This window comes from Sycon ciliatum, chromosome 2 (genome assembly GCF_964019385.1).
Source record: "Sycon ciliatum chromosome 2, ocSycCili1.1, whole genome shotgun sequence".
Classification (NCBI taxonomy): Eukaryota; Metazoa; Porifera; class Calcarea; order Leucosolenida; family Sycettidae; genus Sycon; species Sycon ciliatum.
In genome coordinates this window covers 3,895,243-3,919,905 of record NC_088644.1, presented here as the reverse complement: position 1 = coordinate 3,919,905, position 24,663 = coordinate 3,895,243, and the positions used below count along the sequence as shown (strand labels likewise).

The following is a 24,663-nucleotide window of genomic DNA, read 5'->3' as shown; positions in this document are numbered from 1 at the left end:
GGCACGCATTGCCATTATTATTCCAATCACACTCCATCTCACGCCTTGTTTTTATCAGCTGGTTCTGTTGTTGAGTAGTCACTTGAATGTAAAAAAACTTCCTTACTAGTTACTACATACAGCATGCATCTTGAGCAGTTGCTCCAATTACCAAAATAACACACAGATCTTTTCCCAGATGCTGGAAATTATGCAAAGCTCTTTTTTTAAAATAAATAATTCAATGAAAACATCTATGTGTGGCTTATTGTACTTTGCCTGATGTAATGGTTTGAATATGAGATGATGATTATGTTGATCATAGGAAATCTTGTGTGAATGTACAAGTACACTTGTTGCATACAATAATATTACCTGTAGTCTATACTGTAGCTGCTACACCCACAATGAGAGTGAGAGCTGCAGTGTAGGGATGCGAGTGAGGGGACATCAGTTTCCGGTATATTGGTATTTCTTGATGATGTCTTCAACTTCTGCCAGGGAGTTCAATAGCTCCACGCCATCAGATGGAAGTAAAGCTTTCTGCTGGAGCCGGTCCAGCAGTAGAGACAGCCTGACGATGAACGTGTGCAACTCTTAGTGCCCAATCGCCGCATACGCAGCACATTCAGCACCTCTGCCGATATCACCATCATCAACAGCAGCAGCAGCAGCAGCGGGGCCTTGTCTGTTGGAAAGACATGGCCTCCGGGATCCATGACTGCTAGCAGAGAGCTGGAAAACAGGGAAAGCAAGACCAGTCCACGATGCAACACAGGGATGGGTGGGATCAGATAGAAGTGTGGGAGCTGACTCAACAGCGGCATTGGCCATGCGAAATGCACGTGGAAATGGGCCTGTGTCTATGTGGTTGTGTGCATGGCACACCATATCCACCCGGTGACCAGACGAGTCGTTACCTCTCTATTTAAATATATAATGTATATATGAGCAGCATGAGAGTGAAGTAAAAGACTATTCTTTCAAGAGTAGATGTTCCATCACGGAATAGGTACTGCAGTTCACTTACACACTGCAACAATGGACCAGCAGTGTCCAGCATGCAATAGAGTCATGTGAATATGTACCGTATGCGTACTCACATCTGCAAGGCCAGCGCCCCGTGGCTGCCACCATATACCATGCTTGATGTTTCAAGCACCATCGGCGCAGGCCACGTTTTTCGGCACCGACGATTTGTTCGTCCACCAACAGTCGAAACAAATGTTTCTCACTTGCACACCCCGTTGAGCTGCCGCTGTTGTGCCAAGGCCCATCAAGCATAGTGTCTTGTAGTAGCAGTGTGTATACTCCAAATCTACATGTATGATGATGGGTCACTGCTGACGTTTCTGCTCTTGGACAGTGCAACGCCGCATAAGGATATGTTGTGGCTCCACAATCGCTGAGAACGCTAGTGTGCGTCCATGGAATACTAAAACACAATAGGCGCGGCGCAGCTAACGCCCACTTGGATGAATCGGAGTGGTGGCGAGTGCATTCTCCTTCCTCGGTGAACACTGCTGGTCACCCTGTTTGATGATCCACCAAACACCATCGGTGCAGGCCGCGTTTTTCGGAACCAGCCATTTATTCGTCCACCAACAATTGAAATTAATGTTTCTCACTTGAACACTCTGTAGAGCTGTCGCTGTCGTGACAAGGCCGTGTATACTCCAAATCTACATGTAGGATGAAGAGTAACTGAAACAGTTAAAGGGGAAGTGCATCGATTTTTCGAGTATGGTCCAGAAGAAAGACAATTTGATATCGGTTCGAATGGCATATCTCTCTCTTCCATACGATAAGCCAAACTTGCCAAATCGCCAATTGTACACTCACGTTGCCATAGCGACCAGCGCAGTGATGACGTACGAAAGGCTTAGCTCCACCACAGAGGTCGATCACTGCAGAATTTGGTCATTTTCAATTGGTTTATTGTATTCACGAAGTGAAAGAAGGGCTGTGTTCAATGCTGTAAGTGCAGTGAACTGTTTGTTAGTAGTCCTCTCGGTTGTGTACTGGGACGTGACACCGATAGGAGAAATCTGGAGCGCGGAGACACCAGCAGACAAGCGAAAATAGTGACGAACAAAATGCTGAAATCTTGGTTGGGACAAATCAGACGTTCAGCATTTCCCCCAACCAAGGACCATGCCGTTTGCTCTTTCCACTTCCTGAAGATGAATGTGATGCTTCCTGGCGACTCTCCTATCTCTCGTAACATCTTCTGAAGCCAGGTGAGACGACGGGTGGTGGAGATTGACGAATGAAATAATGTCGTAGGTTTGAAAGTTTGCTGAAAATGTCTCAGGAGAGACGGCGAATTCCAAGCATCTTGTCCTGGAGGAAACCATTTCCAAGGCACAGTCAGCCTAGGGAAATGCATGAGAAGGGCGACAAATAGTTCACGGCACTAACAGCATTGAACACAGCACTTCTTTCACATCGTGAATACATTAAGACAATTGAAAATGACCAATTTATGCAGTGATCGACCTTCTCTGTGGAGGAGCTAAGCCTTTCGTACGTCATCACTCCGCTGGTCGCTATGGCAACGTGAGCATACAATTGGCGATTTGGCAAGTTTGGCTTATCGTATGAAAGCGAGAGATACAGTATGCCATTCGAACCGATATCAAATTGTCTTTCTTCTGGACCCTACTTGAAAAATCGATGCACTTCCCCTTTAATACTGCTGATAATGAAGTTTGCGCTCGTGGGCAATACAACGCTGTGTGAAGTAAATTGTAGCTCCACAATCGCTCAGAATGCTAATGTGTGTCCATGGAGTACTAAGCCCAACGTGGATGAAACGGACAACAGCAGCGGCTAGAGCGTTCTCCTTCCTCGGTGAACACTGCTACTACAAGACACTATGCTTGATGATTCACCAAACACCATCGTTGGGGGCCAATTCAGTAGTTTTCCGGCACCAGCGAGTTGTTCGTCCAGCAACTAACTTTGAGTCTTTCTTCAACACGTCGTAGAGTAGCCGCGCAAGGCCTTTCCTTCACGTTAAGGTAGGGATCCTTCCATTTTTGGCACCTATGACATCAGGGGATGGCCCACGCCTGGTAAAAAATAAAGCGATCCTTCCTAGATGCTATCGCCATTCCGTATTATTGTTACTTTTTACTACAATGACACTCCAGTAGTGTTTCTCCGAAAATAAAGTCAGCTGCCATTAGGCATTACTGAGTAAAGAGTCAGAACTCTCACCAACAGTCAGTAGCAGCTCGGCCTAGCGCATAGCCTGATAGCTGGACTTGTAAAATATTAACTTTTGCAAGTCTTTGCAAGTCTTCATTGACGTGATGGCATATGTGGCGTGAACAGATTGCTTGACGTGAAAGGTAGCGAGTGGTACGCGCACGCGGACGTGTACGTGTCTGACACGTGAAACGAAAAGATTTTTTGGCGGGTAGTCGGCAAATATTAAGTGACGGTCCCTTCGCTTTATATCAGACACTGCAGAGGCGCGCTTATCAGAGAACAGTGAAAAGCTGACTTAGACTACATCATAGTACATGACGTGTTTCTGATGATTGTCGTGTCTTGGTTCCGGACCGTCAGTAGTCAAGCCGCCGAAGTAATGTTGTTCACCACTCATGCATCATGTTGACGACTACCTGCCATCCCCTCTACTGGTAGTTCTAGTTCGTGCGAGACGTGGCTCCATGTCAGACCCCTACCTGGCCTTCCACTACCACCGACACTTCCACACATACTCAGTGTTGCCCCACAGGGATCCTGAAAAATGGAAATATCTACAAGTACTAATAATTACTAATAATTAGTTTTAGCGACGACAGCTTTGTGATAAATTGTGTCATTGCAAGCTGAATGTCGTGTGCTACGCGGTTTGCGGTCAGCATATATGTGTAGCATTTTCCGTGACCAATGACGCACTGTAGCCATTTTTAAAATACGTGTCAAGTGGCGCTGACAACACGGAGCCGAATATTTACAGTGAGTTGGTAGTAATACTAGTAAGGACTCATTGCGATTGGTACATGGTGTTGTGAATAAACTTGTTTTCAAGTACATTTACATGTACATGTAAGTACTCAGTTTGCACGATTTCCTCAACGGCAAGCACCCTGTAGCTCTCTGTCCGCCAGTCCGGGGCCTTCAGTGACGCTTCTGGCGCTTGTGAGATTCTGAAATGCTAGTTCCCATATCAGGCTGTATTTTACCGAGGCCCGCGCTGCTAACCCTATCATTTGTCTTCAGTCCTCCTTGGGGAAGGTTTGCAAAGCGAATTCATGTAGTACACGAAAGTCGTGAAAAATTATCTAATCGACCACGGCTAGGAGGAGGGCACAGCCACAGTGTGGCCGGCACAGAGTCATTGAGGAAGACCGTCTCTGCATGTGTGTGCGTGATATGACGCATGGGAATGGCTCCTTTCCTTGGCGCGATGACATGACATGTCATCGCGCCAAGGAAAGGAACCATTGAGTCAACTTTCAAGTAACTAGTTGGTGGACAAGAGTAGAGGCTTTCCCCAAATCGGCCCGTTTATTTCGCCTATTCGGCTTTTCCCTTGGCTCAAAATTACATCAGATTCGGCTGCAAAATTGGAATATACTGGAAAATCGGCTAAAAAAATTGTTGGCACATTGGCTTCAAAATTGGTGTGATATTGGAAATACTGCTCTGCTAGATGGAACTGGCCACAACAGTAAGTTGTAGTGCAGTATTGTACTAGTAAGTAGAAGTACTGAAGACGGTGAAGTAGAGAGCTCGCAGCGGTCATGCTGGCATGCAGTAAACACCATTCGTTCGTAAACGCACTTTGCAACAACATAATTGGTAGATTTTCGGCGATTCTCAAAGAAACCCTCCAAAATCGGCGAACAGATTAGCGATTTTTCGATAAGTCTCGTTTTCGGCCGGCCGATTTGGGGAAACCCTAGTAAGTAGTAGAATATGTCTGCACAGCGTGTGTACAGTGAACTCACTAGATTCTGTAGATCTACGCGCCGTTGAGTGCAAAGATCATCCAAGATGCGAGATGCCACCATCGTACACCCTTATGCTCGTTCAAACCGAAACCCCGCCTCCCTGGCGTCCGTCTATGCCAGACACGAGAAGGAGAAGCATCGCAGCTACGAAGCACGAGTTTTGCACATCGAGCATGCGTCATTGTCCACGTCGTCCTCAGTTGCACTGGCGGGCAAGGCAAAGCAGCGAAGACTCTCTACCGCAGGGTTGCGTCCATGGTATCGGAGAAGACAGGAGAGTCTTTCTCGTCGGTGATTGCCTTTCTTCGCGTGAGGTTGGGCTTTGCCCTCGTCCGAGCAGCTGCCGCTGCCATTCGTGGTCATCGACGTCCAGCCTCTTCCTCCGCCGTTGATCAGAACCGGTCAGCAGCTTTGGCTGTTGCGCAGTGTGGCTTGGCATTGTGAGAACTAACTACTTACACCATGTCCCCATTATACATGTCATCATCATCATCATCATCATCATCATCATCATCATCATCATCATCATCATCATCATCTGCGTTGCCGAAAAAATAATAAAAGTAAAATAAAAAAATAATAATAAACGGCATTATGCAGCTGTGTAAGCAGTAGATATAATGCACAGTGCGACTGCCAGGCATCTCTGTCAGATGCCAACTGGCAATTCTCATGCAGAGACATACCAGTCCACGAAACGATGTTGTCAGCAAAGGAAATCTTCGGACGACCACGCTTTCTCTTACCATCCACGACACCAAACATCACGTCACGTACAAGCTCGCAGCCAGATGGGCGGCATGTGTGCCCGAAATAGGTCAGTTTGCGTATCTTGACCCTGGCTAGCAGCTGTCTCTGTACTCCCAACTCCACCAGGATACTGTCATTTGTGCGCTTCTCCATCCAGGATACTCTGAGCAGACGTCGGTAGCACCACATTTCTGCTGCCTGTATTCGTCGTTCATCTGTCTTCCGCAGAGTCCAACTCTCAGCTCCATACAGCAGGACAGACCACACTAAGGCATGCATTATCCGGATTTTCAGCTGTCTGGAGATGTTGTGGTCTTTCCAGATGTCAACTAACTGCAGCATACGCTCTTTCGCCATGGCAATTCTTGACCGAATATCGAGGCTGCAATCACCGTTTGTTGTCTTCCAGGATCCCAGATACTTGAAACTGCTCACCTCTGCAATTCGTTCTCCGTCGACCTCAAGTGGCGTTGGAGCAGTATTGTTTGCACCAGCAGTACAGGTTCCGATATGCATGATCTTGGTTTTGGACAGATTCAGTGACAGGCCCTTCTCTCTTCAGCACGCAAAGGGTTAACAGCATTGGTGAGGGTAGACACTTCTGATGGATGTGCACACAATCCCGTGTCATCTGCATATCGTAGGTTCGACAGCTGGCGTCCTCCGATTCTCACACCGATACTGTCCACATCAGCAACACGCATAACACTCTCAGTGTACAGGCTAAATAGATGTGGGGACAAAATACAGCCCTGCCGAACACCCTTCTTGATGGCGAACTCCGGCGAATGCGAGCCATTCCATCTGATAACTCCGCTCATCCCTGTGTAAAGATTCTGAAGCAAACAAACTATGTGGCGAGGGAAACCAAAATCCAAAAGGCAACCGAAAAGATGTGAGTGGTTAACTGTGTCAAAGGCTTTACGATAATCGATAAAAACAATGGATACAGGATTCTGCCATTCAAGAGATTTTTCGATAATGATTTGCAGAACACAGAGCATACAGTACTGCGACCAGCTCGAAAACCAGCCTGCTCATCTGGTAACTCAGCCTCTATCTTCTTTTTCATACGATTCAAGATTATTGTCAGAAGGATCTTGCTTGCATGTGACATCAAAGCAATGGTCCGATAGTTGGAACACTCCTTAGCTGATCCAGCTTTGGATAGCATGACGATTTCTTGACGTTTCCATGCTTTTGGCCATCTCCCTGTTTTCCAAATCGCCAAACAAAGTTTATGTAGGAATAGAACACAAACTGAGGATGCATGCTGAGTCAGTTCCGCCACGATCCCATCAAAGTCCAGGGGCTTTCCTCTTCTTCAGGGACAATATGGCTTGCTCAACCTCAGCCAAGAGAGGCACAGGTTCAGGGGTAATTAGTGGCGATGGAAGCTCTTCCGCACCACTCTCCGCCGAGGCCGAACACCCTTGATCTCCTGACGGCTGCCCAAATAGCTGCTGCCCATATTCACACCACCGCAGCAATACAATCTTCCTTCTCCGTCAGGGTCGTGCCATCAGCAGCATTGATACATGCTTAATTTGGCCGGAACGATGATTTTTTAATGGATTTAATGGTGTTGAATACCTCTCGGATATCATGGTTCCTCCCAGAAGATTCAACGTGTTTACATTTATCCTCTAACCACTTTCTCCTGTCACAGCGAATCCTTCGGCGCACTTCTAGTTTCAGATGGCCTTGTATTCTTGTACTTGACTTCCTGTGAAATATCCGTCTTTTCTTTTCTCTATTTATTCTCTTTACCAGGCGTGGGCCATCCCCTGGACTATCAAAATGGGTGGCTTTTTATTTTTCTGTTTCTGTTTTAATGACAGTCCATTGCACAGAAAAAGTACCAAGAATAAAAACCATCGTACAAGGGGCGAAAAAAGGCCAGGTTCGCCCCTTGTAAATAATTGTTCTGACGATGAGTTACTGGCCCGAAACTAGGCTCCTGCGGATTATGCTCGCGAGATCTTGAAAATATGCTTTCATGGATTCGCACGGTGATTATGCTCGCAAAATCCTCATTATGCTTTGGCACCCAGGGATACACACATGTACATGTATTCAATTTGTTGTACTTATGGGGCATCTTTAATGCTACTAACACAACCTGTGACTACAATAATCATGAGATCAACCCCAAAACATTTCTTGCAGTTTACTTTCGTAGAGTTTGCAACTTTGTGTTTCTCAACACAACTTGCAGCTTTCTTCAAAAATATCCGCAACCTTGGTTCTGTACTAGATCGTATATATTATACATGCATTCATTGTTTCGTCTCATCATTATGGAGCAGCTTATGCGAAGGCTAGCCAAGCTTGCTTGGCGATGCCAACGCGGAAAAGCCTATAATAATAATAATAATAATAATATGGGGCATCGAAGTTCGGAAAATTGTGCCTTTTTCGTACTTGCAAGTGGCCACAAAGTACAACATAATACATGCATGTTTATGTACATGTACATGAGTATCCCCATACCAAGGTGGCCATGCATACTAGAGATCAACATGGAAAAGAGAAAACACACTTCTTCTATTCTTTAGTTGACTTCTTTTGTAAAAAGATTTTTTCATTGCCAAATTAGTTTGAGTTACCTTTGAAAATTAATATCATGTTGAACTATCTTCGTAATCGTCATACTCGTCCAACCGATGTTACCCTCACCCTGCGAATAATCAGCTCATCTCTCCCGTAGTTCCACCTCTCCTTCCAACATGACCAAATCAACTACATGTACATGTGTACCTCAATTTATAACTTACGCCGGCATAATCCGCCGGTGCCTACCCGCAACCTCATAATTTTCGACATCACTTTCATCCCGTGCATGTGGCGATTGTGAATAGCAACTGAATAGAGCGGTACGCGGTTGTCAGTCGACAGCCCCCCTTGTCCTAATAATTATTGTGAAAATGAAATATTTGCATAGCCATAGGATCCAGACGACCAGAGACGTGATTCTTGGGTATTCTTTAGTGTTCTTCAGTTTTCTTCGTAGCCATGGTAACGTCGTTTTGATGATTATCAGAGAACAGTGAAAAGCTGACTACATTGTACATTGTAGTGTTTCTGATGATTGTCGATTGTGTCTAGGTTCCGGACCGTCAGTAGTCAAGCCGCCGAAGTAATAGTTCACCACTCATGCATCATGTTGACGACTACCTGCCATCCCCTCTACTGGTACTTCTACTTAGTTCTAGTTCGTGCAAGACGTGGCTCCATGTCAGACCCCTACCTGGCCTTCCACTACCACCGACACCTCCACACATACTCAGTGTTGCCCCACAGGGATCCTGAAAAATGGAAATATCTACAAGTACTAATAATTACTAATAATTAGTTTCAGCGACGACAGCTTTGTGTCATTGCAAGCTGAATGTCGTGTGCTACGCGGTTTGCGGTCAGCACATATGTGTAGCATTTTCCGTGACCAATGACGCACTGTAGCCATTTTTTAAATACGTGTCAAGTGGCGCTGACAACACGGAGCCGAATCTTTACAGTGATGTGAACGAGTTGGTAGTAAGGACTCATTGCGATTGGTACATGATGTTGTGAATAAACTTGTTTTCAAGTACATTTACATGTACATGTAAGTACTCAGTTTGCACGATTTCCTGCAAGCACCCTGTAGCTCTCTGTCCCCCAGTCCAGGGCCTTTGGTGACGCTTGTGACGCTTGTGAGATTCTGAAATGCTAGTTCCCGTTTCAGGCTGTATTTTACCGAGGCCCACGCTGCTAACCCTATCATTTGTCTTCAATCCTCCTTGGGGAAGGTTTACAAAGCGAATTCATGTAGTACACGAAAGTCGTGAAAAGTGATCTAATCGACCAAGGCTAGGAGGAGGGCACAGTGTGGCCAGCACAGAGTCGTTGAGGAAGACCGTCTCTGCATGTGTGTGCGTGATAATTATGACGCATGGGAATGGTTCCTTTCCTTGGCGCGATGACATGTTGTTGTTGAATTTTATTTAAAGTCGCGTGTTTCAACTTTAAAGTTGGTGGACAAGAGTAGAGGCTTTCCCCAAATTGGCCCGTTTATTTCGCCTATTCGGCTTTTCGCTTGGCTCAAAATTACATCAGATTCGGCTGCAAAATTGGAATATACTGGAAAATCGGCTTTCAAAATTTGTGAGATATTGGAAATACCGCTCTGCTAGATGGAACTGGCCACAACCGTAAGTTGTGGTGCAGTATTTTACTGGTAAGTAGTAGTAACGATCTTCCTAATGGCCAATGTTTGCTCCAGAGGAGGTCAACGGGCATGACTCACACGACCTCATCACACTAGCACTGCACTACAACTACAATTGTACATGTACTGAAGACTGAAGTAGAGAGCTCGCAGCGGTCATGCTGGCATGCAGTAAACACCATTCGTTCGTAAACGCACTTTGCAACAACATAATTGGTAGATTTTCGGCGATTCTCAAAGAAACCCTCCAAAATCGGCGAACAGATTAGCGATTTTTCGATAAGTCTCGTTTTCGGCCGGCCGATTTGGGGAAACCCTAGTAAGTAGTAGAATATGCCTGCACAGCGTGTGTACTGTGAACTCACTATTACTAGATTCTGTAGATCTACGCGCCGTTGAGTGCAAAGATCATCCAAGATGCAAGATGCTCGTTCAAACCGAAACCCCGCCTCCCTAGCGTCCGTCTATGCCAGACACGAGAAAGAGAAGCAACGCAGCTACGAAGCACGAGTTTTGCACATCGAGCATGCGTCATTGTCCACGTCGTCCTCAGTTGCACTGGCGGGCAAGGCAAAGCAGCGAAGGCTCTCTACCGCAGGGTTGCGTCCATGGTATCGGAGAAGACAGGAGAGTCTTTCTCGTCGGTGATTGCCTTTCTTCGCGTGAGGTTGGGCTTTGCCCTCGTCCGAGCAGCTGCCGCTGCCATTCGTGGTCATCGACTTTCAGCCTCTTCCTCTGCAGTTGATCAGAACCGGTCAGCAGCTTTGGCTGTTGCGCAGTGTGGCTTGGCGTTGTGAGAACTAACTACTTACACCATGTCCCCTTTGTACATGTACTTCCTGTGAAATATCCGTCTTTTCTTTTCTCTATTTTATTCTCTTTACCAGGCGTGGGCCATCCCCTGGACTATCAAAATGGGTGCCTTATTATTTTCTGTTTCTGTTTTAATCACAGTCCATTGCACAGAAAAAAGTACCAAGAAAAAAAACCATCGCACAAGGGGCGAAAAAAGGCCAGGTTCGCCCCTTGTAAATAATTGTTCTGACGATGAGTTACTGGCCTGAAACTAGGCTCCGGCGGATTATGCTCGCGAGATCTTGAAATTATGCTTTCATGGATTCGCACGGTGATTATGCTCGCAAAATCCTCATAGTTATTATGCTTTGGCACGCGGGGATACATAGATGTACGTGTATTCAATTTGTTGTACTTATGGGGCATCAAAGTTCGGAAAATTGTGCCTTTTTCGTACTTGCAAGTGGCCACAAAGTACAACATAATGCATGCATGTACATGTACATGTACATGAGTATCCCCATACCAAGGTGGCCATGCATACTAGAGATGATCAACATGGAAAAGAGAAAACATTACTTCTTCTATTCTTTAGTTGACTTCTTTTGTAAAAAGATTTTTTCATTGCCAAATTAGTTTGAGTTACCTTTGAAAATTAATATCATGTTGAACTATCTTCGTAATCGTCATACTCGTCCAACCGATGTTACCCTCACCCTGCGAATAATCAGCTCATCTCTCCCGTAGTTCCACCTCTCCTTCCAACATGACCAAATCAACTACATGTACATGTGTACCTCAATTTTTATAACTTACGCCGGCATAATCCACCGGTACCTACCCGAAACGTCATAATTTTTCGACATCACTTTCGTCCAGTGCATGTCGGCATGTGACGGTTGTGAATAGCACCTGAATAGAGCGGTACGCGGTTGTCAGTTGACAAACCCCCTTGTCCTAATAATTATTGTGAAATGAAATATGTGCATAGCCATAGGCATAGGATCCAGAGACGTGATTCTTGGGTATTCTTTAGTGTTCTTCAGTTTTCTTCGTAGCCATGGTAACGTCGTTTTGATGATTATCAGAGAACAGTGAAAAACTGACTACATTGTACATGCAGTGTTTCTGATGATTGTCGATTGTGTCTAGGTTCCGGACCCTCTAGTCAAGCCGCCGAAGTTCACCACTCACGCATCATGTTGGCTACCTGCCATCCTCTCTACTGGTACTTCTACTTAGTTCTAGTTCGTGCAAGACGTGGCTCCATGTCAGACCCCTACCTGGCCTTCCACTACCACCGACACCTCCACATACTCAGTGTTGCCCCACAGGGATCCTGAAAAATGGAAATATCTACAAGTACTAATAATTACTAATAATTAGTTTTAGCGACGACAGCTTTGTGTCATTGCAAGCTGAATGTCGTGTGCTACGCGGTTTGCGGTCAGCACATATGTGTAGCATTTTCCGTGACCAATGACGCACTGTAGCCATTTTTAAAATACGTGTCAAGTGGCGCTGACAACACGGAGCCGAATCTTTACAGTGATGTGAACGAGTTGGTAGTAAGGACTCATTGCGATTGGTACATGATGTTGTGAATAAACTTGTTTTCAAGTATATTTACATGTACATGTAAGTACTCAGTTTGCACGATTTCCTGCAAGCACCCTGTAGCTCTCTGTCCCCCAGTCCAGGGCCTTTGGTGACGCTTGTGACGCTTGTGAGATTCTGAAATGCTAGTTCTCGTTTCAGGCTGTATTTTACCGAGGCCCACGCTGCTAACCCTATCATTTGTCTTCAATCCTCCTTGGGGAAGGTTTGCAAAGCAAATTCATGTAGTACACGAAAGTCGTGAAAAGTGATCTAATCGACCAAGGCTAGGAGGAGTGCACAGTGTGGCCGGCACAGAGTCGTTGAGGGAGACCGTCTCTGCATGTGTGTGCGTGATATGACGCATGGGAATGGTTCCTTTCCTTGGCGCGATTACATGTTTTAACTTTCAAGTTGGTGGACAAGAGTAGAGGCTTTCCCCAAATCGGCCCGTTTATTTCGCCTATTCGGCTTTTTCGCTTGGCTCAAAATTACATCAGATTCGGGTGCAAAATTGGAATATACTGGAAAATCGGCTAAAAAAATTGTTGGCACATTGGCTTCAAAATTGGTGTGATATTGGAAATACTGCTCTGCTAGATGGAACTGGCCACAACAGTAAGTTGTAGTGCAGTATTGTACTAGTAAGTATAAGTAACGATCTTCCTAATGCCTACTAATGGCCAATGTTTGCTCCAGAGGAGGTCAACGGGCATGACTCACACGACCTCATCACACTAGCAGTACAAGTACTGAAGACGGTGAAGTAGAGAGCTCGCAGCGGTCATGCTGGCATGCAGTAAACACCATTCGTTCGTAAACGCACTTTCATCATCATCATCATCATCATCTGCGTTGCCGAATAAATAATAAAAGTAAAATTTAAAAAATAATAATAATAAACGGCATTATGCAGCTGTGTAAGCAGTAGATATAATGCACAGTGCGACTGCCAGGCATCTCTGTCAGATGCCAACTGGCAATTCTCATGCAGAGACATACCAGTCCACGAAACGATGTTGTCAGCAAAGGAAATCTTCGGACGACCACGCTTTCTCTTACCATCCACGACACCAAACATCACGTCACGTACAAGCTCGCAGCCAGATGGGCGGCATGTGTGCCCGAAATAGGTCAGTTTGCGTATCTTGACCCTGGCTAGCAGCTGTCTCTGTACTCCCAACTCCACCAGGATACTGTCATTTGTGCGCTTCTCCATCCAGGATACTCTGAGCAGACGTCGGTAGCACCACATTTCTGCTGCCTGTATTCGTCGTTCATCTGTCTTCCGCAGAGTCCAACTCTCAGCTCCATACAGCAGGACAGACCACACAAGGCATGCATTGCACTTTGCAACAACATAATTGGTAGATTTTCCGCGATTCTCAAATAAACCCTCCAAAATCGGCGGACAGGTTAGCGATTTTTCGATAAGTCTCGTTTTCGGCCGATTTGGGGAAACCCTAGTACCGGTAAGTACATGACTGTAGTAGGTAGATACATGTATGCCTGCACAGCGTGTGTACAGTGAACTCACCAGATTCTGTAGATCTACGCGCCGTTGAGTGCAAAGATCATCCAAGATGCGAGATGCCACCATCGTACACCCTTATGCTCGTTCAAACCGAAACCCCGCCTCCCTGGCGTCCGTCTATGCCAGACACGAGAAGGAGAAGCATCGCAGCTACGAAGCACGAGTTTTGCACATCGAGCATGCGTCATTTGTCCACTGCGTGCTCAGTTGCACTGGCGGGCAAGGCAAAGTAGCGAAGGCTCTCTACCGCAGGGTTGCGTCCATGGTATCGGAGAAGACAGGAGAGTCTTTCTCGTCGGCGATTGCCTTTCTTCGGGTGAGGTTGGGCTTTGCCCTCGTCCGAGCAGCTGCCAATGCCATTCATGGTCATCGACGTTCAGCCTCTTCCTCTGCCGTTGATCAGAACCGGTCAGCAGCTTTGGCTGTTGCGCAGTGTGGCTTGGCGTTGTGAGAACTAACTACTTACACTGTGTCCCCATTGTACATGTACTTCCTGTGAAATATCCGTCTTTCCTTTTCTCTAGTTTATTCTCTTTACCAGGCGTGGGCCATCCCCTGGACTATCAAAATGGGTGCCTTATTATTTTCTGTTTCTGTTTTAATCACAGTCCATTGCACAGAAAAAAGTACCAAGAAAAAAAAACATCGCACAAGGGGCGAAAAAAGGCCAGGTTCGCCAGTTGTAAATAATTGTTCTGACGATGAGTTACTGGCCCGAAACTAGGCTCCTGCGGATTATGCTCGCGAGATCTTGAAATTATGCTTTCATGGATTCGCACGGTGATTATGCTCGCAAAATCCTCATATTATGCTTTGGCACGCGGGGATGCATACATGTACGTGTATTCAATTTGTTGTACTTATAATGGTGCATCAAAGTTCGGAAAATTGTGCCTTTTTCGTACTTGCAAGTGGCCACAAAGTACAACATAATACATGCATGTTTATGTACATGTACATGAGTATCCCCATACCAAGGTGACTATGCATACTAGAGATGATCAACATGGAAAAGAGAAAACATTACTTCTTCTATTCTTTAGTTGACTTCTTTTGTAAAAAGATTTTTTCATTGCCAAATTAGTTTGAGTTACCTTTGAAAATTATTATCATGTTGAACTATCTTCGTAATCGTCATACTCGTCCAACCGATGTTACCCTCACCCTGCGAATAATCAGCTCATCTCTCCCGTAGTTCCACCTCTCCTTCCAACATGACCAAATCAACTACATGTACATGTGTACCTCAATTTTTATAACTTACGCCGGCATAATCCACCGGTACCTACCCGAAACGTCATAATTTTTCGACATCACTTTCGTCCAGTGCATGTCGGCATGTGACGATTGTGAATAGCACCTGAATAGAGCAGTACGCGGTTGTCAGTTAAAGTTGACAAACCCCCTTGTCCTAATAATTATTGTGAAATGAAATATGTGCATAGCCATAGGCATAGGATCCAGAGACGTGATTCTTGGGTATTCTTTAGTGTTCTTCAGTTTTCTTCGTAGCCATGGTAACGTCGTTTTGATGATTATCAGAGAACAGTGAAAAACTGACTACATTGTACATGCAGTGTTTCTGATGATTGTCGATTGTGTCTAGGTTCCGGACCCTCAATAGTCAAGCCGCCGAAGTTCACCACTCACGCACCATGTTGACTACCTGCCATCCTCTCTACTGGTACCTCTTGGTACTTCTAGTTCGTGCAAGACGTGGCTCCATGTCAGACCCCTACCTGGCCTTCCACTGCCACCGACACCTCCACATACTCAGTGTTGCCCCACAGGGATCCTGAAAAATGGAAATATCTACAAGTACTAATAATTACTAATAATTAGTTTTAGCGACGACAGCTTTGTGATAAATTGTGTCATTGCAAGCTGAATGTCGTGTGCTACGCGGTTTGCGGTCAGCACATATGTGTAGCATTTCCGTGACCAATGACGCACTGTAGCTATTTATAAAATACGTGAGAAGTGGCGCTGACAACACGGAGCCGAATCTTTATAGTGAGTTGGTAGTGAGGACTCATTGCGATTGGTACATGTACATGGTGTTGTGAATAAACTAGTTTTCAAGTACAGTACACGTACATGTGTAATGCTCTCAGTTTGCACGATTTCCTGCAAGCACCCGGTACTGGCGGTAGCTCTCTGCCCGCCAGTCCGGGGCCTTCGTGCAGCTGACGCTTGTGACGCTTGTGAGATTCTGAAATGCTAGTTCCCGTTTCAGGCTGTATTTTACCGAGGCCCGCGCTGCTAACCCTATCATTTGTCTTCAATCCTCCTTGGGGAAGGTTTGCAAAGCAAATTCATGTAGTACACGAAAGTCGTGAAAAGTGATCTAATCGACCAAGGCTAGGAGGAGGGCACAGTGTGGCCGGCACAGAGTCGTTGAGGAAAACTTAGTCTGTCTGTGCATGTGCGTGCTTGATATGACCCATGGGAATGGCTCCTTTCCTTGGCGCTATGCCATGTTTCAAGTTGGTGGACAAGAGTAGATGTGCCTGCACTGCGTGCGCACAGTGAGCTCACTGCACCAGATTCTGTAGATCGACGCGCCGTTGAGTGCAAAGATCATCCAATATGCCTCCGAGGCGATCAAGCCGCGCAGGCGCAGAAATAGCGCCGGGCCTCCGGCCTGTTCTCTGCACTACTGTGTTCACACAAAAGCAACTAAACGTTGTCGCAGGAACGCTGGTTCGAGCGGTAAAGGCCGGGAGGTCTTCCAACACGTTCAAGGGCGCTGCAAGGAAGGAGAGACTGAATGAGAGTGCGTGGCAACACTGGGTGAAAGTCGAATATTTTGACTCGACGGGAACGAAGGAGACACGCTATGCTGACCGTCGAAATCTAGGGGAAGCTGTGGAAGAAGCACCGTGTGTGGTTGCAGAAGCCATCCGCCACAAGCAAGTGCAATTCCAGGTAGCAAAAGGCACCGGAATCCGAATCCTAGGCGATGCTTCCCACGCCAAATCATTCAGAGAAAAGGCGACGAAAGCCAGGATCCCCGAACACGAGTGGCAGTACTGGGTCACAATAGAATGTTGCACAGGTGATGCTGAGCCATTTGTTCGGTTTGCTGACAGACGAAAGCTGTCTCAGGTCAACAGCGAGGTGCCTAATGTTGCAAAGAATCCCGGAGATGCTACTCTGGACAACCCCGGAGATGCTGTTGCCGGCGCTCATGGAGATGCCGCTACGGACGCACCAGGAGACGCTGCTGCTAAGCCTAAGCAGAAAGCAACTTCTGCAAAAAATCCAAAATCGGACGCACCTGAGAAAAACGGACAAGTAAAGGCCAGTCACGTTGCCGAAATCTCGCCAGCTGACTCTTCATCTGCAGCCACCTTCGTTGTCACTGTCACAACTACTCACTATGAAGAAAGCACTTTTCGAATGGAAAAAGGAACACACGTCCAATATCTCCAAGATGCAAGTGGTGTGGACACATTCAAGAAGAAGGCAAAGAAGGCGGACGTTCCAAAGTCTGAATGGGCAATGTGGGTACAAGTGCAGATCCCCGGCACTACTAGTAGCGGAAGACCTGCTAAGTTCTACATCCACAAACAGTACCTCACTCCACTTGAGGTAGCAAAGCCAAGCTTGGACGAGACACCTAGCAAGAAGAAGAAGAGTAAAAAGTCGAAAAGGAGCAAGAAGGAAAAGAAAGGTGACTCGGAGGAAGAGGAGGAGAAAGTCGAGTCTAGTGCTGATGCAATGCCTCAATCCCTGGACCATGGACTTGCTGATCAGCCAATGATCACGCCGACAACAGCCAATAGCGGTGAGTGAAAGTAAAGAAAACTTTAAATATTCATTAGTCGAGGGATTAATTTGTGAAGGGAAAAGTTCCGTTGGTGGCTCCTTGAGATACGGAATTTTCTACAAAGAGACCATTTGCTTTGCGTTGACTGTCACCACCGGGACTCAAACCAGGGACCTTCGCTAAAGCCAAAATTTATGCTCTACCGCTAAGGTCTGACATTGTCGTTATCCAAGGAGCGGTTATTCGGCATTTCTTCAGACTGCGAAACTCATTTTTCCTGTGAAACTGCACAGGCTGGTGAGATGCAGTCCTCACTGCACCCGCACACATAGCACACAGACTAGTGTGCGGGTAACTTAATGAAATAACATTACATGATCAACAGAGGCAATATGCTTTGGTTCTGCAAGAGCAAATTAATTCCGTTGTGACTCAGAGTTTCATGGCATTACATGATAAAGGCGCTGCAGTTGAGTGTGTCTGCCGGAATTCAGTCAACCTTTTAGTGGGCTGAAAGAAGCTGAAAGGCACTCATTGGGAGCGTTCGATTACACACATTTTGGTCAATTCTAGAATTAGTTATGGTGGATGCACCATTTGATTACACAAATTCCGTCGTCAGAATCGACAGAATCCAATTCCGTGAATTCCGTCAATTCTGAAGAGAGGACGGAAATGCGCTAATCCTCCCGCCAGAATTGACGCACTCGACGTACACGCCATGGTAGGTCCACGTGCGCAGCTGCGCGCAAGGGTGTACGGGATCCCACGTGATCCCCTTTTACGATTTTCACGTGTAGTCGTTCGTTTACATGGCCATAATCCGTTCATTCTGTTCATTCGAAACCTGGTTACAGAATGTGTGATTGTGCAATCAAAAGCGCCCAATGAACAAGGAGAGCAATTCAGCCAATACCACGGAAGAGGTGGACATTTTCGGCTGTTCTAGGGCGATTATAACACATTTCTCTCCGTTATCAGGCGCGTACGCAGGGTGGGGGGGGGGGGGGGGCGTTGCCCGGAAACCCCCCAAATGTTCCAAACGAGCAACGGTGTCGGGCACTTTTTGGTAGGGCGAGCGATCGATTTGACAAGAATGCAACACTTCAACAGATCTTAGCTCAGTCAAATCTCGATCAAATCCAAAGATCCTAATATCCAGGTCAAATAGAAAACTGTCAGCTGTCGGTAGAAACAATTCGCGAAGCGCTGCGAGCAATGGTTCTTGAGATAAATCATTCGTAAGTTGAGCTGCGATCTCGGCAATTTCGAAAGCACGCAGTGAGACTTGAGTATCGAGATTTTGAGACTATTTGTCACCCTGACTTGCTCAAATTCACACGGGTTTCACTTGTGATAAACTGAAGAGTACACAGCGAAAAAAAATCGAAACTCTGCGATCGACGAAAACAATAGCTGGAGCAGGACGCGTTTGGGCCTTTTGGGGCAATTTTCCCACCATCGCTGCACTCTAGCACTGGATACATGTACAATGTGTACAATGTGTACAATGTGTACAATGTGTACAATGTGTACAGTGCTAGAGTTGCTATCATGGTTGATCTCATTCTCTTCCTCTCCCGGATACCTCTCAATTCCACTTCGAGGTAGCCCAAGATTATGAAGATTGAGTGAGTAGAACTGAAGTTATGAGCCAAGGAACACGAAAAAAATTCCTAGGGCTTTAAATTGTTTGTGATTCGGTTGGACCCCCCCCCAGAGGTGACCCTGCGTACGCGCCTGAGTTATGCTAATACTCCAGCTTCCTCAATTACCCGAGTGTGATTTTGCTGGTAGACCACTACTCCATGGTACGGAACTTAGTGAAAGCCAATTTCGTAACAAACATTTCAACTTGCCCAATTTGGCGATTATCAGGTCTTGCATCTAAGCTCTTCAATTGTACATTGTGGAAGCCATCCAGTCTATTTGGCTTATCCACACATGTGTTATACATGCACCTTTGCTGGCCCGTAGAAGATCCTAAAAGGGAATACATGTACTGATATGGGACAGTTCCCCAGCTGGGGTGCTCAGCGAAACTATTGCTTGCGGATTCCGTTGTTGATCACACAGTTTTGCGTGGTCCAATGCTTTTTGTTGATTTCATGTATTTTCGTGTGCGGGCAGAAAGAGCTCGTCTCAACCTTACAACACAATGCCTTTGAGCCGCTCTGTCCAAATGCTTGACTGTGTCTATGATTCCTCAGGTGAACCGAATATGCCTGTACCAGTTATCGGCTCTATGCTAACAGTCATCAGAGACACGGTAGGCGACGATGCAGGTGAGGATCTTAGAGCTAACTGCAATGATCAGGTCGTTCTTCTTCAAATAAACACCCATGATCGTTGGTATGTCACACATCTTCCAACTGGAAAACAGGGCTTTGTAAATCCTGGCTTCCTCGCTGCTGTTCCAGTGGCTCGAGATCGACCAACACCAAAGACAGCAACACCAATTATCAATGTGCCTGAGCGGATAACTCAGAGCTTAGCCACAGCATCGCTGGATGAAGGCACAGGCATGACGTCACCTGAAACTTCACTGGCATCATCTAGCCTATCAAGAGAGGATGCATTGCCTGACCCAGGACGTTTTGCAAGCCCAGTCAACGTTGGAGGTGTGAACCAGTTCAGCACAAAGCAAATACTGCACCGTACTGGCATATTCGCGCCACAAGGTTAGTATCCAAAGAACATTGATAGTGGATGGCAATGTCTTTCTATGCGTTCGCTATACCTAAGTTACCAATCAAGAACAAGCATAGTTGGAGTGCCCTTCGTTGCCAGATCTCTTGTATTTCCTCTATTAATTTCTATGGGAGGCTCCACCTCATGGTGTTAGGCATTCCTTATTTGGTTGAGTATCTTTCTCTCGTCTCTACGGCCGGATACATGCAATCAGTTTTCCATGGCCATTCTGAGCACCAGATGAGCCAGTAGATACATAATATGGCGATTGAAGATTATGTGCAGTGAAAATCGGTAATCGTTTCACCCCTACTTCCTGCATATGTTTGCTTTTATGTGATCCTCCAGTGGACATGAGGCAACTGTCTACAACAAGTGCTGTGCTTATATTGCCCGGGCCGACTAAGATACGCAATAGTGGTGAATGGGAAATAAAGGTTGGTGAGTTGACGGACCAAAGTTCGAAGGCGCCATTGGAACTGCACTCCAAGGAAACCATTTCAACAATAGAACAGCAGTATGCGCTAACTGGTCTTCGACCAGGTGCTACCTACCACATCTCACTGCACTTGGCTGGATCCAGCCAGAAGCCAACGGACTTGACTTTCTTGCAAAGTGAGTGTTCACTGATAACCAGTTTTTAGGCAGGTATTTGGGTATGGAGCGGGACTAGAACTCCATACTGCGTGCTGCATGCTAAGGTAAAAGTGAACCGGATTGCATCGTCTATTCAGACCGCAAGGAATACTGCATGTGTACAAAATTGTGTTTTACATTCTTTCAGGTGTGAAGTTCTAGCGCAGAGAACTCACTATTAGCTCAAGTTTGAAAGCAGGTTACTAAGTTTTACACTCAGTCATGAATTAAACTGGAAGAACTTCCTTAGGCCATGTTCAGACGGATGTGAAAACAGGTGGAAGTGCTGCAGCGGCCGCTATACTAGAACGAAATCAATTATAATAAAAATAGAAGAAATCACATGGGAACGAGTTATGAAGCAACTATCCACGGCTCAGTACCCGAGTGAAATTGATTATGAACATTCTGATTTTTTCCTTGGGTCACAACTTCGGTTCTAGTCGCTCTATCTAAACAATCTTGAGCTTCATGGAAAATTCCCATGAAAGGAAGAGAATGAGAATGGCTGTGATGGCCAGGATACCGTGTCTCCAGCAATAGAGAGCAGCAGAGGTACGAAGTATTCTCCGAATGCGTGCCACTGCGTCCTGCTCCGGCGATTTAATGTTCCACGATCGTTGAGTTCTGATTTATTGCTGCAAACTCTTGAAAATTCCACAAGGGAACATGTGCAAATTTGAGTCAATCAGCATGATGAAAAGCCTCCAAATGCAGCTCGACTTGTGAGCAGCTAAAAACAATTGCCAGGGGCTTTTTAAAAGTGAAACGCAAAGCCATGCCGAAGTGGTAAATAGGATCCCCAAGGATTCTTGAAGAGTTGGCTCTTCCCAGGGCATCAGAGCAACAGCCCTTATCGTGCCCATGTTTAGCAGGCCCGGCGGAATCGGTCCAGTTGGTCAGTCCACTGATGGCCGGACCAACTTTGTGGCCACCAACGTGTGTTTACTGCTAGGGGTCATGTGTATTGATGTGCCCTCAATAGAATACACGAAGTATGGGAGGCTACAGTATGGCTGGACCAATGAAAAACTGCTTCCACCGGTCCTGTCTAGTGGAATTAATGGGATCCATTCCGACTGAAGAAGCTAGGGTCTTTGCTAGATATACAGGTCCCTAGCAGATCCGCATATCTTTGCCGACTCAGTATTAGGCCAAAATAGACAATGACATTGTTTCGGGTCGGATGACCGGGCCATTTCCCCCCAATTTCTGAACAAAATTTTGGTCCCTAGTCCATGAAAGAATGGTCGGACATCAGACATATTCCGATCGTTGTCGGCCGTTGACCGGGCGAAATAACCGTGCGACAGACAAAGCGTCACGTCCGATGATTCCGAGGCAAAAAACAATCATAAAATGAAAATCCACGATCGTTTCAGCCTTATAAAAACCGATTCCTTGTACAGTTGTGGTGCACGCGCTTGTGCTGCAATCAGAAATGGCGAGTTTAGGCAAGAGAAAAGGTGGCCACGATGGCGCTCCTCTTGGCAAGAAGTTCCACGCTGTGTGTGTGGCCACTTGTGACAAGTGGACTGCTGAGCGCGACAAGGACATTTTGACATCCATTTGATTGGGCTCTATATAGATAAACCGAGTCTTACGCGAACCGTGAATTTTTTGGATTGGATATGAGAGATGCAAAGACGATCGCCCAGTGGTGAAGTGCTTTTACAATTGCAGATGCAAGATTTGTGTACGGTTCGCTGAGGAATTTATTTTTCCAAACATTTCTCAGAGTCCTACTGTCTTGGACGAGGAAATCCGGTCGCACGTCTAGCGGCCCCAGGGCGCTGGCCATGCAGCCGTGGCGGCGGGAGTAAGCGGTAAGAGCAGACACTACTAGTATGCGCTGCAGTGCGCTGGTCGCATCGGATCAACACGTGCACTGCCTGCAACGTTCTGTACGTGCTGAGGGCGCCGGCCCCGGTCATTCGACTGGATTTCCATGCCCACAACAGTGCATCGTTGGGTCGAGAAATTTGAAAACGTTAGCTTTTAAAGACATGTGTGGCAAACTGGTATGTTCGGGCATGTCCGAACAATTGAAGAAGTGTCAGGACATTATGTCCGAACATCCATGATTTCTTATCGCATGGCCTGGTCCCAAATGTACACAGAAGGTGCATGCATGCATCCACAGTATACACTGTACTATGAAATACCGCGAGAGCGCCCCACCTTGATTTTACAGCCAAGGGAAGGGAAATCGCATGGCAGAGTGATACTAAGTTTGTACGGTGTGAGAACTTTAAGCCTAGTTCACATTCGATGCAACGCTGACGGTACGGGACGTAAGGGCTGGGGTGAGCTGTAACATCTTGTACGCTTCGTACGACACGTCATGCTGCAGTCGTTGTGTTGTTCAACAGCGAACGGCGCGAGTCATAGCGCACGGTCCGTGACGGGGTGACTTTCGGACCTAATTTCTTGTTCATCGGACTTCTTTTTAAAATGATTTCACCTTGAATGCAGCGGAATCAAGTTCACAATACCAGTTTTCCATGAAGAGCAAAAAGTATCCCTGAAGGTTGTGCTATTCAAATCGTAGCCTCAGGAAATAATACAACAGTTCGTCTGTCATGCCCCTGAACTGTCCTAAAATGCCATAAGTACCATCAGATCTTATCTTGCCAAAATTCAACCCAAGGTGTGGTAGCCATTCTGTGAGTTATCATGTGAAGCGCAGTGTTAAGTGCTAAACATTTCCAAGCACGAATTGGGAGTAGTCGGCGCACGCCGCCGTCTCCTGTTCACACTCAAAATGCAGCCGTTTTGTACGCTTGCGTCCCCGTCTACGGTATGAAAAGTGGAACTGATCACTCTTCCTCTCGCTTCCCGATCGGTACGGTAGTACGGTTGCGTTCCCGTTCCTGGTGCTCACATTGGACGCCGTCAGACAGTCCCGTTGCTTAGAGTCGATCCTTACGTCGCGTCCTGTTGCGCCCGTCGAATGTGAACTAGGCTTTAGTGGACTAAGGTCACACTTCGCACGCTCTTGTGCGGAGCTCGCATCTGCTTGAAGGTAAATTGAGTACGGATTGACTGCACAACGTGCAATGTGTGTACAAGGTAAGCGTCGTCTGACCTACAGACAGGACATCACCTCCACAACACGGCCATGAGTGGATGAGATGGTGGGGTGCTCTTGCGGTACTTTACGGTAGTAGTACTAGTAGCTGGCGAAACCGGTCATTTGCACTGTGCCGTGCATGCATCCAGTAGCTTTCACTATCAGGATCTAGGACGACAGGAATACACGACAGGCCGTGCAAGAACAGTCTGTCAGCTGTTCGATACCATGATACATGTACAAGTACAAGTACACGATGTATACCGCATTTCCTCGCATGTAAAGCCATGGCGTTGTAGGTGAAACATCGCTGTCACGTTTGGACCAAATTTTTGGAGAAAATAGCCTCAGTTTTAACGTCATAGCGCTAAAAGTGAGAGACGCGTACATGCAAAAAATCGGCAGAGTATGAACTTCGAGTACTCGTACGGTGCCGTTGCACGTTTATGTCGAGCATCCATGTACTTTCAATTTTCCCTGAAAATTTCAAATTGTGAACCTATTGTGTACAAGGTGGCATACAAACTTGTGTGAAGGTGCGGTGGCGGTATGGCATGTGACAGTGGGGATGGGTACATGCAGAGAGAATCACCGCTACTGTAGGTTCACTGAAAGAATTGAACTCACCTTTAAAAAGCCTGATGCAACTTCCTCCAC

General features: G+C 46.4%; 1 protein-coding gene and 1 long non-coding RNA gene across 2 annotated transcripts in view; one reads left to right on the top strand and one right to left on the bottom strand.

Annotated features, from left to right (window-relative positions):
• Positions 1 to 32: 32 nt before the first annotated feature.
• Positions 33 to 8,485, bottom strand: LOC135808302 (uncharacterized). The gene is made up of 2 exons (XR_010552073.1): positions 8,309 to 8,485; positions 33 to 714 (listed from the first exon to the last, which is right to left on the bottom strand). It is a non-coding gene; the product is annotated as an uncharacterized LOC135808302 (long non-coding RNA).
• A 7,625-nt stretch (positions 8,486 to 16,110) lies between these two features.
• The window catches only part of LOC135808297 (uncharacterized), a 56,474-nt gene continuing 47,921 nt past the window's right edge, over positions 16,111 to 24,663 (top strand). The window contains exons 1-3 of the mRNA XM_065321465.1: positions 16,111 to 17,624; positions 19,817 to 20,287; positions 20,646 to 20,912. Of these exons, the coding sequence (XP_065177537.1) occupies positions 16,424 to 17,624; positions 19,817 to 20,287; positions 20,646 to 20,912 (1,939 nt within the window). The 5' untranslated portion in view covers positions 16,111 to 16,423. The remainder of the gene's footprint in view (positions 17,625 to 19,816; positions 20,288 to 20,645; positions 20,913 to 24,663) is intronic.